Here is a 13,882-nt window from a genome sequence, read left to right as displayed (position 1 = left end):
TTCATTCTTTGATACACCAATGGCCCAATGCCACATGAATGCTTTTAACTTTGTTTATGGCAGGCGGAATCAGGGGCTGATCAAAAGGACTGGATCCAGAAAATTACTGGAGTTATCGCATCGCTACTAAATTCACCATTCCCGCAGCAGGTTTGCTGCAGCCATTTCTCTTTTGCTGCATCATATAACTAGTCTTGGTTTACCTTTTTGGTTGAAACAAAGGATAGATCTATTAAACTCCATGCATTGACACTGGATAATCATGAAGTAATAATGCTTAGCCTTCCTAATTTGGCTCCATTTTAATGCATTACATGCATATGTTCAATCTTTTGATTTATTCAAGATATGGTACTAATTTTGTTATTCTGATTTCATTTCATTTCAGTTGTCATATGGTAATGTAGCAGCAGAGAGTAACAGATCCGCAAGTTCTGCTGATTCTTTGTCTATTGAAGATAACAAGAGTTCAGAGGGACATGATGATATATTCAACCTTCTGAGGAATATCCCTGGAAATGACAGTTGTGCGGAATGCCGTTCTCCTGATCCTGATTGGGCATCTCTAAACTTGGGTATTCTGATTTGCATTGAGTGCTCTGGGGCTCACAGAAATCTTGGAGTGCACATTTCAAAGGTGCAATAACTAGTTTCCTTATACCTTGATATATGCTAATCAGTGATAATGTTTGGTTGGCCATATCTTTTGTAGAAAAGTTCAGATTCTTGGATTTATTCACTTAGTGATGATAGATACAGTAAATATATTACTGCATATCTTACTATAGTGCAATACTGCTTTTGTTCTCATTAATTGTCATTTTTGACATCGGCGTCTCCAATACAAAGCTTTAGCGATTACGCGATCTAATTATAATTAGAAAAAGTTTATATACTTTTGATTTGCATATAATATAACATTTATTTCCATGTGGTAAATTTAAGTACTTCTATGTGGTAGTGAACCATGCATAAGTTTTAAAGACTTGGTATGAAAGGGAACACTTCGATTTAATACATTTGCTTGTTTTTTTAATAGATGCGCCTTTCATTTTTATCTGGTAATGAATGTGTGACCTCGAGAACTAGTATTTTTTGTTATTATATACGATATCTCGTAGTACTTAAGATTTTAAAAATCTTATCAGTCAGATTAAAAAAAGAAAGCTATTAGCTTGTTCCATATGTCAGTGTCACAGCTAATGTTTTTACTTGATGCAGGTTCGATCCTTGAGACTAGATGTGAGAGTCTGGGAGCCAGTAATTATGGATCTCTTCCATGCACTAGGAAATGATTACGCTAATTCCATTTGGGAAGCTCTTCTTCCAAAAGAAGATCAAGGGTATGTTAAAGCATACAATCAGTTCTGCATATGACTTCACTACTTTTCACCTTGACATTTTAACCATTTTTCTTCCGGACCACACCACTTGATTTCTAGTCTGTAAGCTGTGGGACATTCGCTAGTGTAGACTAACATAGAAGCCAACAAGTTAGTGCTAGCATGAATTGTGTGTACAGGCTGCCTGTCCTCGTACATGTTGTTTCTTTGAAACAGCACAATCAATTCAGTTATAATCAATTCAAATATTTTTTATCAAGTAATATTTAGGCATTTCATAAAAATGATTTACGCTTTCTCAATAAAGGAGAGGTTCCATTGACAAACATAGTATCACAAATACAATGGAGTTAGCATTGTAGACCAAATTAGGACCATTGTAGACCAAATTAGGACTTGATTTTCCATTGAACTTTTAGTGTTCACTGAAATCAATGTGTTTCACTGTGGGTGGTGAATGCACAATAGCACGATGAACATCATTCAACATGGTGCTTTCTCATCTGCAAATTCCAGTGTTTATAGCTTATTCAGCAGGCATCAATATTGTAGTAGTTTATTTCTTTCTTTTCATGCCTGTACAATATTCATCAGTTTTGTAGTTATAATATTCCACAAAGAAGTTAGAAAATAACTATCTGATTGTTGAGTTAATTCGAATCATGTCATTGTTGGAGGTAACACAGACTTGATTAGCCTGAACAGCCACTAATCCCAGGCCGTCTCCTTGATTATATATAGAGATAGACATTGCATTGATTACAAACAGCTCACTAGAGCATAGCTAATCAAATAGGTGCCTTGGCAGCCGTACACACCTCTTGGGCTGCCCAAGGTCTTTAAAGACTATAATTAACTAGCATAGTTATCTAGGAAGAGCTTAGGAAGCAGGGCTTATTAACTACATTTCTCCCCCTAAGACCTGCTTCAACTAATCTTGATCTCCTTGATCCCAATCCTGCTCCTCATCTCTTCCAGCTTGGTTTTGCCCAAGGCTTTAGTCAGTATATCAGCGAGCTGATCTGCAGTGGGAATGAACTCTGTCTTGATGCTACCTTCTTCCACACAATCTCTGATGAAATGATGCTTGATTCTAATATGCTTGCTCCTGTCATGGAAAACAGGATTCTTTGCCAAAGCCAGAGCAGACTTATTGTCTACTCTGAGTTCCACCACCTCAACTTTTCTTCCCAACAAATCTGCAAACAGTCTTGACAACCACAAAGCTTGGGTTGCAGCTGTTGTCATCGCCACATATTCAGCCTCACAGCTAGACAGAGCAACAACTCTCTGTTTGACAGACTGCCAGCTGACCAGGCTGGTTCCAAGGAAGAACAAACATCCAGTTGTGCTTTTGCTTGAATCAACATCTCCAGCCAAATCTGAATCACTGTAACCCACAAACCTTGCTTTGCCTGTTGTTCTGGTGTAGCAGAGCCCATGATCTAGAGTACCAGCCAGGTATCTCAAGATCCTCTTCACAGCCTGAAGATGTTCAGTTGTTGGCTTTTCCAGAAATCTGCTAACATACCCTACAGCAAAAGCCAAATCTGGTCTTGTGTGCACTAGGTATCTCAAGCTGCCAACCAGTCTTCTGTACTGAGTTGGATTTACTTCCTTTGCTGTGCTTTCCTTGCTCAATTTCAACCTTTCTTCCATGGGTGTGGTGGCTGGATTATAACCTGCCATACCACCAAGCTCAAGTATCTTCTTAGCATAATGGGTTTGCTTCAGAGTGATGCTCCCCTCTGATTGTCTCACCTCAACTCCCAGATAGAGAGACAGAAGACCCAAATCACTCATTTCAAAGGTTTGCTTCATCTTTACCTTGAAAGCTTCAATCTTCTGCTGGTTGACTCCTGTGATGATCAAATCATCAACATAGACTCCAATTACCAGTAGGGAGTCACCTGATCCCTTCCTGTACATAGCAGCTTCATACACATTCTGCTCAAAACCCATCTGCTTGAGAGTCAAGTCAAGCTTGGCATTCCATGCCCGAGGAGCCTGTCTTAGGCCATACAGAGCCTTGTGCAGCCTGTACACTTTCTTCTCCTCTCCTGGTACTATAAAACCTGGAGGCTGTGTAGCATAAACCTCCTCCTGGAGTTCTCCATTCAAAAATGCAGACTTCACATCCATGTGATGTACTGCCCATCCCTCTTGTGCTGCTAGGGCAAGCAAAACACGCACTGATTCCAGCCTTGCAACCGGTGCAAAAGCATCTTCATAATCAACTCCTTCCTGCTGCACAAAACCACGGGCCACAAGTCTTGCCTTGTGCCTAATTACAGCTCCATGTTCATCCTTCTTCAGCTTAAACACCCATTTTAGTGAAATTGGACGGTGACCAGGACGGGGAGAAACAAGTTCCCAAGTCCCATTCCGCTCTACTGATCTCAGCTCCTCCTTCATCGCTGCTTGCCAATCTGGATCATCTTTGGCTTCTTCATAGCTTGTAGGCTCACCAGAATGGGTGAGATTCAGTTCTGCAAACAGCCGCTGCGCCGGCGGAGGGGTTGGCTGATCACCAATAATGTCATGAATCTTCCGATAGCGGAGTTCTTCATCGTCGTGGTAGGCATCCACCCTTTCATCATCATCCTCCAGGGGGGTCACATGCTCAACCTGAGGACTTACTGGAGCTGGTGTAGGTGTTCTGGGCGACGCAGGCGCCTCTGCCTCCGCTGCAGGCTCTCCTGCATTCACCGGAGAGAAACCAGGCGATGCAGGATGTGGCGGAGGAGATAGTGAAGGCGACGCTGAACTTCCTGCTTCAGGGAGTTCCTCCGCCCATGGGAATTCAACAGTAAACTCACTGCTCGCTGCTTCTGATGTGCCTGCTGCCGGTGATGCCCAGTCCCAGCCGCGGCCTTCATCGAACACCACATCGCGGCTGACACGCACGCGCTGGGACACTGGATCATAGATACGGTATGCCTTGGCCCCTTCCGCATAACCGATAAACACGCCAGTCTCGCCGCGGTCATCGAGCTTACGAAGCTGAGTAAGCCGCCGGGTATAGGCCACACAGCCAAAGACCTTGAGATGGCCGACTGTTGGTGCCCGGCCGTGCCACGCCTCATAAGGAGTGGCATTCTTCAGCGCCTTCGTCGGGGATCGATTCAAAATGTGCACAGCCGTCATCACAGCCTCCCCCCAAAACCGAGAGGGCATCCGGCGTTGCTTGAGCAAAGCTCGTGCCATGGCCACCACTGTTTGGTTCCTGCGCTCAACAACACCGTTCTGTTGCGGTGAATAAGGGGCACTGAAATGCCGTTTAATACCTTCATCAGCGCAGTATGCAACAAACTTCGCGACGGTGAATTCGCCGCCATTGTCGGTGCGCAGGACCTTCAACTTGCGCCCGCTTTCCACCTCTGCTGCCACCTTGACCTTCTTAATTGCTTCTGCTGCTGCGTCCTTGGATGGCAGCAGCACAGCCCACATAAAACGGGTAGCGTCATCAACGAGCAGCAAGATATAGCGGTTGCCCGCCGGTGTCGCTGGCGTGACCGGACCGCACAGGTCACCGTGCACCAGCTCAAGCTGATTCTGGGCACGGTATGCTGCTGCAGCCGGAAAGGAACGCCGCCTCTGCTTGGTGGTAACGCAGGTGTCACACACCTGCTCAACATGGTCGACCACCGGCATCCCGCACGCCATCTCCTCCTTGCTGAGTCGCCGGAGTGCGTCGAAGTGCAGATGGCCGAAACGCTCGTGCCACTGCCACGCCTCATCATCCTTGCGCGCCGCGAGACAGAGAGGTTGTGCAGCCTCAAGATGCAGAATATACAATCTATTCTTCCCTCTGTGTACCTTGGCGAGCAGACGGCGGCTCTTGTCCCAAATGCGAAGCACGCCATCGTCAATCTCAACCTTGGACCCTCCTTCATCAAGTTGACCCAGACTTAGGATAGAGTTCTTCAGCGCCGGAATGAAGTAGACGCCATGAAGGACCCTCTGCTCACCGGTCTTGGCTTGGAAAACAATAGACCCGACGCCCTTGATATCTACCTTCGACGCGTCCCCGAACCTGACCGTTCCTCGAACGCCAGTGTTCAGATCAGCAAAGAACTCTTGGCGCCCGGTCATGTGATGCGTCGCGCCGGAGTCCAGGTACCAGCCGCTGTCCACCTCTTCTTCGTGCACGCCGAGATAGGCACGAGCACGTGGCTGGAAAAGTTCAACGTGCTGCGCCGTGTAGCTGTGCGCCGGCGTGCTCTGTTCCAGGCTGATGAAGCCATGTGCCAGAAACAGAGCGCCATCTTCATCGCACTCGGCGTACTGGGCGCGCGCCTCATGCCTTCCTTGGTTCCCGTCACGCTGCCCAGCCTGATTTCCGCCGCCACGGCCTCCACCACGGCTGCCACCGCCGCGGCCAGCACGGTTTCCACCTCTACCGCCGCGCTCTGCACCTTCACGGCGCGGCTGGGGACACTCACGTGCCCAGTGGCCCTCCTGGTTGCAGTTGAGGCAGGTGTTGGGGCCGACGCGGCCAGCAACATTGCCATCTCCTCGTCCGCCACCACGTCCACCGCCTCTGCCTCGTCCTCGTCCACCACCGCGGCTACGTCCATCACCACCGCGCTGGTTCCTGAAACCAGAACCACCGGCATCATCTCCCTTCTTCTCCTTCCTCCAGCGCGCTCTCCACTGCTCCTCGGTGTACAGCAGCTTGCCGTTGATGGCCACCGGCTCGGTCAGCGCTTGTTCCTCGCGATTATCCACCGCCTTGAGCCTTCCAGTCACCTCCTCAAGAGTGAGCGCCTCAAAGTCGAGGAACTGCTCAATGGCGACAACAATCTGCGCGTACTTGGCTGGCACCGTGCGCAGAAACTTCTCCACCACACGCTCCTCAGTGATGTCCTTGTCACCATGAATGACAAGCTGCTGGTGCAGAGTTGACAGACGCAGGGCGAAATCCTCCACTTGCTCGCCGGGGTTGACGCCGATGTTCTCCCAATCGCGGCGGAGGCGCTGCAGCGTTGCTCGACGGACCCGGTCCACGCCGATGCGAGTCGCAGCGATGGCGTCCCACGCCTCCTTCGCCGTAGCCTTGTCGAGGAGTGGGATGCCCATCTCCTTGGGCACGGCCCCGACAATCACCTCCAGTGCACGTCTGTCATCACGAAACTGGACAGGGCCGCCCTCGATGGCGTCCCAGAGATCGCGCGCCTGCATCCTCAACTTCATGGTCTGACTCCACTCGTAGTAGTTCGACTTGTCCAGCATCGGCCACGATGTGCTGCTACCGGAGTCGCGGTACACCACTCTGCCGTGCGGTGATTCGTAGCGACCGCCGCCGCGGCCGCGCCTCCGGTCCCGCAGTGGTGACTGCGAGCTCCTCCTGTCTCGCGATGGAGTCCGCAGCCCCCGATCCTCCTCTTCCTCCTCCTCTGTATCCTCTTCGTCTCCCTTCTCAGCAGCAATTTCGGCCCGCAGCTCCTGCGCCGTCCTTGCTGCCGCCTCTGCAGCAGCCGCCGCCTGCTTTGCTGCCTGGACTGCCAGCGCTGCTGCTTCCTCTGCAGCCTTCAAGCGCGCGGCACGGCCGGAGGAGTCGCCCAGCTCTCCATCGCCGGTTCCCTTGGCCTTGAGCCTGGCAGCGCGCTCAGCAGAGGTCGACATGGGGTGGAGAAGGTGAGGAGTTGGCCTCGTGGCTCTCTGGTGTCTAACCTCTCTCTGATACCAAATGTTGGAGGTAACACAGACTTGATTAGCCTGAACAGCCACTAATCCCAGGCCGTCTCCTTGATTATATATAGAGATAGACATTGCATTGATTACAAACAGCTCACTAGAGCATAGCTAATCAGATAGGTGCCTTGGCAGCCGTACACACCTCTTGGGCTGCCCAAGGTCTTTAAAGACTATAATTAACTAGCATAGTTATCTAGGAAGAGCTTAGGAAGCAGGGCTTATTAACTACAGTCATTACTATTTGTCTATTTTGAACCATGCCCATTACAATTCCCTCTCTTCCTGAACCGTGCTGTTTTCTACGTTCTCGAAGGGGCCCACATGCAGACTTTTTGTATGACCCAAAATGCCTTGATACTCCCCCTCTCTCTACCTCACTAACATGCGGGGCCCACAGTGATCCCCTTTCTTGCCTTCCTCCACCTAAGGTTCTTGTTAGAATGACATTATCCTAGCCATTATTGGTCTTCCTATCTCAGTCAGTACTGATCCTAATAGCAGATCATTGATCATATCTACATGTACTTTTATACCCTGTATTAATTAGGCTAATTAGAGGATAGTAGATGATATCTTTGATTCTTTCTTTGCATGTATACTCACTGTTGTGAAGTACAGCCTACAGCAATAGAGAATTTATTCCGCCTATCTTCTTTCATGGTATCAACCTAATACACGATCCTGCCTCTCCTTTTCTCTCTTCCCGCTCCTCTCTTTTTTTTGAGCATAAGGTACAGCTGGGGAGACCTCACCTGTAGAATTGTTTTAATAAAAAGAAACTGTACAAAAAGGGCTTTGCCCAAGACAAAACAAAAACAACAGCGGATGCAAGCCTGAGATGGGCTGCAAAGCTAAGCTAGAGAGTCTATACAAGGAAGGAACTCAAGGCGTTTATCATCACAAAATCTATGAGCCTGAAGTCTAGCTTCTTCACAGAAGAAGCTTTTTCATGAATCAAAGGAAGGACGGCCTCTATCAAAGATGAAGTTGTTTCTATGGAGTTGCATGTGTTACGAATAATAGAGGCTGAACTAGATAATAGTATTGCGGCCCAAAGGGACTATACATAAGTACATGAGAGACATAGGAGGGAAACGCTAGACTAGGAGATTACACTAATACCCTTGACTATTATACCTTAACACACCCTCTCAAATGCATTGTGAATGCAATGTCATTACATTTGAAGAGTTGGCACTATGCACTAAGACGTCGCTCCTCTCTTTCTCACCATGTAGCCTCAAGCAGATCCTGCTGCCACACTAGCTGCAGGCATTGCTGCTGTTCTTCCCCAGCCACAGCGAGCTAATCCTGCTGCTGCTCTCTCAGCCATCTACGTCCATTCTCATATCCCTTTTATTCTAGAGCTCAATCCACCCAATTACAGCATTTGGCGTGAGGTTTTCCATACTCTTGTGGGCAAATACAGTGCCATGCATGATGGCACAGCAGCACCAGACCTACTACTACTTGGATGGCAATTAATTATGCTGTACGCTTCCTCATCTACTCTTCTGTTTCAGAGATCCTTGGCAGCGTCCTCACGCCTGGTGCCACAGCGCATGCAATCTGGACTGCTGTTGAAGGTCTTTTCCGCGACAACAAAGCTTCATGCGCCCTTGCACTTGAGGCGGAGTTCCACAGTCCACACCACAGAACAAGGCGACCAGACGGTGCTCCAGTACTCAGCAACGCCTGAGGACTCTGGCCGACTCTCTCACTTACGTTGGCCAGCAAGTATCCCCCGACACTCGGGGGTTGCAGTTGCTTCATGGCCTCAACCTCAGCATGCATAGTTCCATGGCGACAAATCTTCAGGCTCCATAAGCAGTGCTCCTCAATCCTCATCCTCAAGCGCTCACAAACTGCGGCTTCCCCACGTACAACCCGTGGACTGGGAGTTTTCAGATGTGGTCAGTACCTCCCACACCTCCTGCCGGCTCTCCTCAGGTGTGGGTGTGGTGCAGGAATGGTGCCGGCGAGGTGCAGGCGCCACACGGCTGGCTTCAGGCCGGCTTTGGTGTCCGCCGCCACCATGTGTTGTGCCGCGTGGGCCGTTGCAGGAGAGTGCAGTTGGAAGAGCTTGGTCGAAGGTCGGCCAAGCAAGCACACATGTCCGAAGCTTAGCAGCAAGTGCTTGTCGGTGTCCATGGAGGAGGGAGGGGAAGACGCGCAGGTGATCGGCGAGTAGTTGAGCACTCTGGATGTGGCGGCAGCAGTGGCTGGTGGGAGCCATTGCTGACAACGAGAAGAACCAGATGAAGAAAAGGGTAATTTAGGCAATATGGAATACAGTCGCCTGCATGTGGTTCCAACATCTTCAAAAACGTAGAAAGTGCACGGTTCAAGTAGAAAGCGAATTTTAATGTTATGTTTCTACGTAGACAAATAGTAATGGCAGATCTCCGAATCGTGACATTTATAATGGCATGGTTTGAATTAACCCTTGAGTTATATGCGGCCACTGACTCTATTTCTAGCCATTACTCTCTCTGGTCCAGTATACAAGGCATCTTCTAACATGGCACTGTCTCCTAAATTACACTTTGACCATTCATTTATTTTATATTATATTGTTTATGGATATAAACTGATGATTGTTTGATAGGACATTTGGTTACAAATGTAATAGTATCAAGTTTGTATTACAATAGTTAAAAATTGTTAGCCAAATTATTGGTCAAAGATTATAAAGTTTGACTCTTGACCTACGCAAAATGCACGGGAGGGAGTAATAGTGTTGCAACTAATATGTTTTGGAGTGCATGCATGGAGAGCAAATGCTGCTGTTTTTCTTTTTGTGCAATTTCCTTCTTGGCATTTTGTTATTTTATTCTATGTTCATCCAGAATGGACGAATCAAATGGAGCTATTCTTTTTATTGAAAAGCCTAAACCTAGTGATGCTTTCTCAATAAAGGAGAGGTACATACAAACAAAGGTAAGCTCTTCAATTCCTTTTATCTTTGATCAACCTACTGATGGTTTCTCCACAATCAATATATGACCTATCATGCATTTATTGTCTGATGTTAGTGACAAGTATTCCCTGAGTGGATGAACATAGTTTGATTCTGTTGTCATTGCCATCTGTTTTATATTTTTAGTTTAGAAACATTTTTTGCTTTAATTTCCATCTTTATGGAACTAAATCATTTGTTTCAGAGAAGCTAACCAGCCCGCTAACACAGGGAGTTCTAGGAATGTATTACACAATTACTGGAGGCGCCCTTTCTAGTTTCTATCAAATTCTTGTGGACATATATATTTAGTGTAGTGAGCAAAATTTAGATGGACAATGGAGATTCCCTTATGATGTAACCTTTGTTACATCTTATAGTCGGAGTCAAGTTTTGGCCCTGGGCTTTTGATACCAAGCTAAGCCAAATATATCATTCCTTATGAACTATAATTGTATTGTTGGATAGATAATCTGCTACTTGCATGTGCGGCAAATCATCTTTGACCCTAATCAGAATTTGGATCAGCTTTAACTAATCAAATAGCAAGCCACAACTATGAAAACCTTCAAAGCTGAAACTATGTTCAAAGAGGGAAAGAAATTTTATGACATAATCCTTTTTTTACAAAAAAATAATACTTAGATTTGGTAGGTCCTATGAACTATTCCATCATATTAAGTTGCATGCACCAACCAGTTCAATCCAAAAGCTTAAGCTAATGGGGAGAGGTGGGCAATTCACTTATATTCCAACACTCCCCCTCACGTGGAGGCTTTCTTAGGTCTCAGACGTGGAATAGGAGCGAACAACAATTATTTTATTTAATAAGCCAAGCTAATAATATGAGGAGAGGTAGAGGAAGACCGAAATTGACATGGGGGGAGGGAGGCAATAAAAAGAGATTTGAAAGCTTGGGATATACCTAGAGATCTATGTTTGAATAGAAGTACTTGGAAAACAGCTATTGAAGTGCCTGAACCGTGACTTGGGGCTCTTGGTGGGTTTCAACTCTAGCCTACCCCAACTTGCTTGGGACTGAAAGGCTATGTTGTTGTTGTTGTAATTGCGCTAACCAGGATTCGAACTCGAGACCTCCGGCTTTGATACCATATTAAGTTGCCTGCACCGACCAGTTCAGCCCAAAAGCTTAAGCTGATGGGGAGAGGTGGGCAATTCACTTATATTCCAACACATCCATATCATAATATTTGTCTATAGCCATCATTTGCATGAACCAAGGAAGTATTGAATCTAGGGAAAAAAGTTAAATGAGAAATTGCCACATACACCCTAATAAGATGATGTCGTACAGCTTATCTCTTTTAAAACTTGAAAGAGTTGTATAGTAGAAATATCGCAGCAACTTCACTCGTAATTTCCTTGGTTGGCTGGCTAACATTGTGAAAGAATGCTTTCCAAGAAAGTGGATGGATATTGCAAATTTTAGAGTATTTTCCTTGGTGGGCTGGCTAACATTGTGAAAGAATGCTTTCCAAGAAAGTGGATGTTTATTGCAAATTTTAGAGTATTCATCAGTTTGCATTTCCTCATTTTGTAAGGGCCTTTGTTCATATTTACCAGACTCTACATGCATATATTTGAGCCTACTCAGATGAATACAAGTGCTATTCATTAAAACAAACACGCGCAGCATGATATAGTGCTGTTAGTTTGTCTTATATATGTTTGCTTCTGATGATCATTTCCTGTTAGTATCATGTTGTTCATTCTCATAAATGATCCATGCAGTATGTCGACAAACTGCTTTTTGCCAGAGATCCCGATCAGATTACCATTAATATTTTGGAAGCTATAAGGAAAAAGGATGTGAGAGCAGTATATCGAATTCTTGCAATAGCTGAAGTCGGTGCTAACATGACATATGATGCTTTGAGCAAAGATGTCCATCATGTTCAGCCAGTGACAGACAAGATGTTACTTGATCCAATTTCTTGTGAGATAATTCAGGACTCTGGGAAACCAGAAGGCTGTCTACAAGGTTGTTCTTTATTGCACTTTGCATGCGAATATGGTCATCCTATAATGGTGGAGCTTCTTCTACTTTTTGGCGCGGATATTAATATGCAGGACTTCCATGGCCGAACACCATTGCACCATTGTGTCCAAAAGAAAAATGATGAACTCACCAAGCATCTGCTGAAGAGGTAGGCTTGAATTCTTGATAATATTTGTTTCATGATTAGTTTTATTTGCAATATCATCAGCAGCTTCATATTTATGCCCTCATGCCATGTTGTTCATGATTCCCAAACTTACTATTTCAGTGTATTTAAATTTATCTTTGTATTTTCGTTTTGTTCAGTATAAACTAGTCAGTGACACATTTAGACTTTCATTTGAACACCAAGTATACATGAAAAATTCTCAAAAAGTATATTGAGCTCGTTCATGCAAATGTGTCGTTCTGTGTCCAGATTCACTGATCACTGTAAAAAAGGGCATTATGAAGGTTTATTGCCTCAATTTTTAGTCTAATGAAGACTCCACGTTTCCTCTGTGCGCATTCTGGCCATTTGCTTTCTTTGCCTGTACAAAGAACACATTCTTCTTCGTTTATTTTCCCTTGTTACTACTATAATTTCCTTATATTGCCGCCATAATTTTCCTTCACAGATTATGGAATACATACTTATAGATGGGAGGAATTTTTCTAAAGAACTATTATGATCCTTTGTACAGGGGTGCGAGAACAACAATTAAAGATGGCGGAGGTCTGACTGCTCTGGAGAGAAGAATGGAACTTGGAGCAATAACTGATGAAGACTTATTCATACTATTTGTGAGGTATGGTCGAGGTGGTACTTTATAGCCTTGGATTGCTGATAATCTCTATTTAAGAAACTCTCCTTGTGAATGATTCTTATAATAAAGTAAAGCTAGAGGCCTCATCTCCAACTTTGTTCCCCTAAAAAGGAAGGGGAAAAGTGCCTTGCGGCCTTGTGGCAATGGCAGCCTACAAGTTCTATGGGTTCAATACCTGCCATTTTTCGTGAATATGTGATTCCATCTCAAGATTGCCATTTTTCTATGTATTTAATTGGGCAGCATCTCACAGTGTGAACAACATGCTTGTGCAGGTGATGTTGCAATACAGGGCTTTGGCAACTAGCTGTTTGTACCTGATAGCATTGTTGTACCCACCTAATTTCGCTTCTGGAATGAACACGATCTCTACACCTGAAGACAAAATGGCTTTTACCGTACGTACCATGATATAACTTATCTGACTTAATGCGCTTGGCTGTGTTTGTAAATTCCACTGTTCGACGTGACCACGTCGCTGGTTTGTACAACAGTTATAGGCAAATATACAGTATTGATTCTTTGAATATGATTATTGAGGTTTTAGTTTTTGATGCCAAGCATGCAAGGAAAGAACACATGATAACCATGCATGCATGTTACCGTTGTGCAATTTTCTTTCTTTTATTTGTTGCAAATTTGCAATTGTACCGCATATGGTCGAGCTGTAACGATTACTGAAATTTGCGGGTATGTGTATCCTGCACGATATGAATCAACTTAGAAGATCAAATATTCAGCAGGCACAATGCCTGGTCATGCACAATCAACCTTGTTTTTTTTACTTGATTCCAACGATCTAACTGATGCATACACAATCCATCAACTATGAAAATGCAAGACATTTGATTTTGGTTATTGTAGCCTTATAGTTATAGGTAGCCTGTTGAACTGAGACCTCCACACTCCTGCACAACACTACTTGCAACACTGCTCCATTCAAGCACTAACAGCTACCATCGTCACTGGATGACAATGCTAACACGTTGATACGCCAACGTCATTGTTTGCGCCATCGTTACCGATGATGACCCACACCGAGACTGCCACTACT

The 13,882-nt window shown here is 45.4% G+C and overlaps 1 protein-coding gene across 1 annotated transcript in view; it reads left to right on the top strand.

Annotated features, from left to right (window-relative positions):
- The window catches only part of LOC136467314 (ADP-ribosylation factor GTPase-activating protein AGD2-like), a 28,127-nt gene extending 14,770 nt beyond the window's left edge, over positions 1–13,357 (top strand). The window contains exons 14-20 of the mRNA XM_066465964.1: positions 64–150; positions 389–637; positions 1,222–1,343; positions 9,893–9,983; positions 11,755–12,170; positions 12,706–12,810; positions 13,104–13,357. Of these exons, the coding sequence (XP_066322061.1) occupies positions 64–150; positions 389–637; positions 1,222–1,343; positions 9,893–9,983; positions 11,755–12,170; positions 12,706–12,810; positions 13,104–13,107 (1,074 nt within the window). The 3' untranslated portion in view covers positions 13,108–13,357. The remainder of the gene's footprint in view (positions 1–63; positions 151–388; positions 638–1,221; positions 1,344–9,892; positions 9,984–11,754; positions 12,171–12,705; positions 12,811–13,103) is intronic.
- The last annotated feature ends 525 nt before the right edge of the window (positions 13,358–13,882 follow it).

The sequence above is a fragment of the Miscanthus floridulus genome, chromosome 7, assembly GCF_019320115.1.
Source record: "Miscanthus floridulus cultivar M001 chromosome 7, ASM1932011v1, whole genome shotgun sequence".
Lineage (NCBI taxonomy): Eukaryota > Viridiplantae > Streptophyta > Magnoliopsida > Poales > Poaceae > Miscanthus > Miscanthus floridulus.
The sequence above is the reverse complement of the archived record's forward strand: the minus strand, read 5'-3'. Positions and strand labels throughout refer to the sequence as shown.